Source organism: Lolium perenne, chromosome 5, assembly GCF_019359855.2.
Source record: "Lolium perenne isolate Kyuss_39 chromosome 5, Kyuss_2.0, whole genome shotgun sequence".
NCBI lineage: Eukaryota > Viridiplantae > Streptophyta > Magnoliopsida > Poales > Poaceae > Lolium > Lolium perenne.
In genome coordinates, this window is record NC_067248.2 from 245,126,214 (window position 1) to 245,131,874 (window position 5,661).

The 5,661-nt window shown below is 47.1% G+C and overlaps 1 protein-coding gene across 1 annotated transcript; it reads left to right on the plus strand.

Moving 5' to 3' along the window:
* The first annotated feature begins 1,309 nt into the window (after positions 1-1,309).
* Positions 1,310-4,532, plus strand: LOC127304251 (uncharacterized). Its single transcript, XM_051334949.2, has 5 exons — positions 1,310-1,562; positions 1,673-2,159; positions 2,245-2,349; positions 2,810-4,035; positions 4,136-4,532. Exons 1-5 carry the CDS (start codon positions 1,410-1,412, stop codon positions 4,214-4,216), a joined length of 2,052 nt encoding a protein of 683 aa, XP_051190909.1. The 5' UTR covers positions 1,310-1,409; the 3' UTR covers positions 4,217-4,532.
* The last annotated feature ends 1,129 nt before the right edge of the window (positions 4,533-5,661 follow it).

Below are 5,661 nucleotides of genomic sequence, written 5' to 3' on the forward strand. Positions count from 1 at the left end.
TGTTCTTTCTTAGCAGTGAACACACGAAATCTGCGATGCCAACACTAGTTAGGTCTCCACATTTTCCAATGTTTTAATTTCTGTCAACCATGGTTCAAACTATGTATTAGTTTGTGAAAATCATGTTCCAAACTATGTCTTAGTTTATGTAAACCATGTTCTCCATTATGTATTAGTTTGTGGAATGTTTCTTCTCTCTCTTGAAATAAAAATGCAAAAACAAAAAAACAAAAAAAGAGTATTTTAATGTTAAAAAAAGATTGGGGGCGGCGTTTGGGGGATGTGGCTGGGAAGAGATTTCCCCAAACGCGGCACGAATAAAACACGTCCCCCAAATGCTAGATTCGGCGCCGTTTAATTGGGGGACGCGGTTGGAGATGCTCTTATTCTTATATAAGGTCTTCTAAAAAAGTAAAATTTTGTTTATATTAAGATGTATTTATTATCTTTTTGGGATTATTCATATCTCTTCGGAATCGAAGACCTTCCAAACTTGTAGTAAAACGTGGCGTGTTTACACGTTGTGATTTCCTAGGACCCACACTTCAGCGAGCGAGATACCGGAAAAGGAAGAAAGCAAAGGGCCAGATCTATAGGGCATCCTGGACCTTCCAAACTCGTAGTAAAACGTGACGTGTTTACACGCTGTGCTTTCCTAAGAGCCGCAGGTTGGCGTGCGAGACACCGAAAAAGAAAGAAATGAAAGGGCTGGATCTATAGCACATCCCCGGCCCAGACCTTCCAAACTCGTAGTAAAATGCGGCGTGTTTACACGCTGTGCTTTCCTAGGACCCACGGGTCGGCGAGCGAGATTACGGAAAAGAAAGAAATCAAAGGACCAGATCTGTAGCGCATCCTAGATCTTCCAAACACGTTGTACAACGCGTGCTTACACGTTGTGCTTTCTTAGGACCCACACTTCAGCGAGCGAGATACCAGAAAAGGAAGAAACCAAAGGGCTAGATCTGTAGCGCATCCCAGATCTTCCCAACTCATAGTAATACGCGGCGTGTAAACATAGGACCCACACGGCAGCGAGCGATATACCGGGAAAAGGAAGGACCAAAGGGCCAGATTTTTTTTGAGGGAAACCAAAGGGCCAGATCTGTATGCATCCCAGGCCCACAACCAGTGATTCTACACGGAGACAGCTTACAGGGCACGCCGACCTCGATCTGGCCCCTTCTGGCCTCTTCTGTCCATTTCAAACTTTCAAAAAACAAAAAAAAGGACGCGTGCCCAAACCCTAGGCGCGCGCCGCCTTCCTCGGCCCCAACGGTCATATCAAGCCCCCACCTATATAATCCCTCGCGCTCCCGATTGCGCCGCCGCATCTCAGCATTTCGCCGCCAGCAAATCCGCCGCGCCACATCACATCATCGGGAGAAGGTAGGAAGGAGACGGGAGCAATGGAGGCGGTTGCAGCGGCGGCGGCGGCGGCGGACATGGTGGACCTGAACACCCTCTCGCGCCGCGAGCTCCAGGCGCTCTGCAAGCTCAACGGCGTCCGCGCCAACATGACCAACCTCGCCATGGTCGAGGCCCTCCACTCCCTCCCCTCGGTAAGCAACGCGTCCTCCCCGATTCCCTTGTGGTATACGAATCGCGATTTCTGCTGCTGCTGATTTTAGGGATCGTTGTTTGATGCGGGTTTTCGTTTGTCGCGGGTCAGGTGGACGGGATCGACCAGATCGGCACCACGCTCTGCCTCCCGACTCCGGGCAAGTCGGCGATGAAGTCGGCCCTGCGGACCGCGCCGGCGTCGGACCAGCAGCAGCAAGGGAGTCCGCTCCCGCGCGGCCGCCGCGTGTCCGTCAAGTCTCCGGAGGCCATCAGGATGGACGCCATGGACGAGGAGGGGGACGAGACGAAGCGGGACTTCGTGCGGACCCCCGGCGTCGCGCTGCGCAGCACCAGCCGCCGCGCGCGGGCCACGCCCGCGCCGCTCCTGACTCCGGCGGCTGGCACCCTGCGGAGGAGCCAGAGGTCGACGGTTCGCAAGGCCGCGGCGCCGGTTGAGGAGACCGAGGTCTCCACTGCGAAGAGATCGACGAGGAAGACCGCGATTCCGAAGGTCGCGATTGATTTTGACCAGGAAGAGGAGGATGCGGCGGTGGCGACACAGGAGGAGGACAAGGTGCAGCAAGTAGAGCCCAAAGGTGAGAGTTCCTTCCTCGTTAATTTGCTTTGTTGTTCGATTGCCCGGAGCGTTGCAGTTTTGATGCGAGTTTTGTGGTCATGCAGGTGCTACTCCTGACGAGAAATGTGATGACCCTGTGGAGGAGGAAGTTACAAAGCTTCCGGAAGAAGGAGATATCAAAGAAGATGAACCAGAGCAGGGAGAGGAAGGTAAGATTTGTTACTGACTCGATTGTTTTTTTTTTCTATTAGGATTATGTGTGAAATTTGCGAGCACTAAACCATTAAGCATAAATGCATGATGACTGAAAAACTATAAGAGTCTGCCAAGCATATAATTTCTGTACTGATCAAGTCTCTTGATTGTAGCATGTCAAAATTCAGATTCAGATACTTGTTACTTGTTTTATCTGTACTTATTAAGACTGATTTGTGGCTTTCTGAATTGAGCATGTGTTCCTTGCTCTCATCTATAGCAATTACTTAATTGTGGCATTCTGAAATTCATCCATTTGTTCCTTGCTTTATTGTTACTGCTGTAAGACTATGAGTTGTGGCTTTCTAAATTATGCATGTCTTCCGTGCTCTCAACTATGACCATTGAATTCATCCATGCTTATGACTTTTATATGTTGATTCAATTTGCTAACTTCTAACCATGATGAAACAGGAGCTGCTGCAATTGAGGAAGAAGAGAAGCTTGTCAATGCTGAGAAATCTGCTCCCCTGTCAACCATGGAGGATTCACCAATAATAGGTGTCATTTCCAAGGTGGCACCTGAACCAGACATGAAGAACGTTGCAAATAGCTCGACTGAAGATCGTGAGGTTCTTGGCAGTTGGTCACCTGTGCGGGAGATAGCTGATGAGATCAACAAGTCCAGTGAAGATAAGGAAGATATTGCTGTTGAAGTGCCTGAGGAAGCCGTCAAGGAAGATGCTACCAATTCCACCATTGAGGATGCTGCTGCACCTAGCAACATGGCTCCAGCTGCTATGACTGAGAAGGACGTCACTGTTGATGAGAGTGCTGAGGAATATAATCTTGTTGCGGAGAACAGAGAGGAAGCTGACCTCACAGAGCAGAGCAGGGAGGTGGGTGATCTCGATCAAGAGGAGGAGGATATGCTGAAGGCTGACCGTACTATTGATGAAGAGAGTGATGAGACCATTGAGGAGGCTGCTGCACCTAACAAGATGATCCCAGCTGCTGTGACTGAGATGGAAGTCGCTGTTGATGAGGTGCCGCAGGCTGATCTGACCGACGATGAGAGTGCTGATGAATATGATCAAGATCGAGAGAGCAGCAAGGAAGCTGAACTCAGTGAAGAGAGTGGCGAGGTGGATGACCTCAATGAGGAGGAGGAGCATATGCTGAAGGCTGACCAGACAGTGGATGAAGAGAGTGACTATACCGTTGAAGTGAACGGCTCCACTGACGTGAACTTTGATTCAGACGAAGAAGAGGAGCAGCTTGAGATGGTGGAGACAGGAGAAGAGACAAAGGAAGTCGAGGATAGCGACTCACTCACAGGAGAGGAAGATGATTTCAACGGTGATCTGTCATCAGAGTTTGACGGGAATTTCAGTGATGCTGAAACTGAAAGCGACAGCTCTCCTGTGGCGCTGGAGGGAATACATGTTGCTGGTGTTGCTGTCTCATCTCCAGCCAAGGAATCTGAAGAATCTGTAATTACAGAAGATACAGAAGTGCCCAGCGAGGAGGGTGTGGTTTCACAGCACGTCGAGACCATTGTCGGGTCTCCGTATAAGGTCACCATCGCTGAGGAGAAGAAAGAAGAGTGTCCAAAGGAGAAGAAGCAGCTGAAAGTTGGAAAGGAAATGAGCCTAAGGAAGCTGAAGAGCGCTTACAAGGAGAGCCTCATTGCTGCCAAGGTAATGTGATACCTCAGTTGACACCAATATTTCATATCTCCATTGATTTATAGTGTAAATTGTTCCCTGCATTTTGCTGACTAATATGTATCTGATGCAGGGAGGGAAGACGCTGACCCTCGCCAGCGACGAAGGCAGCAGGGTGGCGCTTGCGGAACTTGACGACAACGCCGAATGCTGATAGATCGGCCCAGGAGTTCACAGGAATCATCATGCATCTGCTCTAGCCCTGAAGTGAAAACTAGGCTTTGCATCTTTCTGTTTTCATTTCCAAATGCTGTGGTTGAAGTGACCGCTCCAAGTTTTCGTGTGTGTGTGGTGAGAGCATTGGGTTGTGAAACCATGGTTTCTCTGAACCAACCTGCAGTTTGTGTTGGTTCTCTCCACCTTTTTTTTCAGTTCTTCAGGTCGTTTTGTGTTGGTTCTGTGACATGTCAAATGGATATGAACTATACATATACTGGGTTGATCAGACAGCCTTGTTAATCGTATACATATATTACAGCAGTCCCCACTACATGTGTTGTTTCTTTCTCAAATGTCATGTACTTTTGATGCATAGCTGTATTTTTGCACTGCAACATCTGTCAGCTAATGCCGTGCCTGATTCAGGATTCTTCCAAAAAAATTACACCGGATGTATGTGTTGCAAAATAATATGGAAGTAATATTGTAATGGCTTGTTCCTAAACATCAGTTGAAGTTCGTTGGCAATCTGCCAACTATTATTCTTTTTTTGAGAGCAACCACATATTTCATTAATTGAACACCAAGTTACATGAAGCAACACATGTGGAAACTAAAAGACAAACCGGGATAAAATGATTATCCTGAATTTGCAGATAAAAACCTAAAAGATCGAGAAATACAAAACGATCTCTAGGATTTGCTGCAACCACCGTAGCCAGCGGCCGCCGTCCAATTCCAACGCCGCCGAGACGAACGCAAGAAGAGACGCCGAGCCTCCATTATTCGGGCATGCAGTTGGCTGAGAAAATTCCATTTCCAATTTCCTTCAAAATGTTGTAAATTTAGGGAACCAGTCAATCTGGATTCTGAAACAAGGTAGAAGTAGTGCAATCTCAAGTTTTGAGCTGCTTTTGCCTCGCCATAGATATGGCGAGCAATGGAGGCGCTGGAGAGCAATGGAGCAACTGCGAGTGCTCCCTCCACTTTCAGTTTTTTGAAAATTTTAAAATCTTAAACTTTTATGTTTTCAAAAATTATGGCGTTAAATATGTAGATAGATATGTTCATGAGAAGTGTATGCAAAACAGTTCCGGTAAAAAATACTTTAAAGTTTTGGAAATACAAAAAAAAAATTGACAAAAAGATACACTATTGTAATCCTAATTTACTATCATTAGCTGTCAGAAATTTGTCTTTTTTATATTGTTCAAACAACAACAACAACAACAACAACTAAGCCTTTCAGTCCCAAACAAGTTGGGTAGGCTAGAGTTGAAACCCATAAGATCTCGAAGCCAAGTCATGGTTCCAGAACGTGGATAGCTAACTTCCACGCACCCTTGTCCATGGCTAAATCTTTGTCGATATTCCAAACCTTCAGGTGTCTCTTAACAGACTCCTCCCATGTCAAGTTTGGTCTACTGATGGCGTGTATTT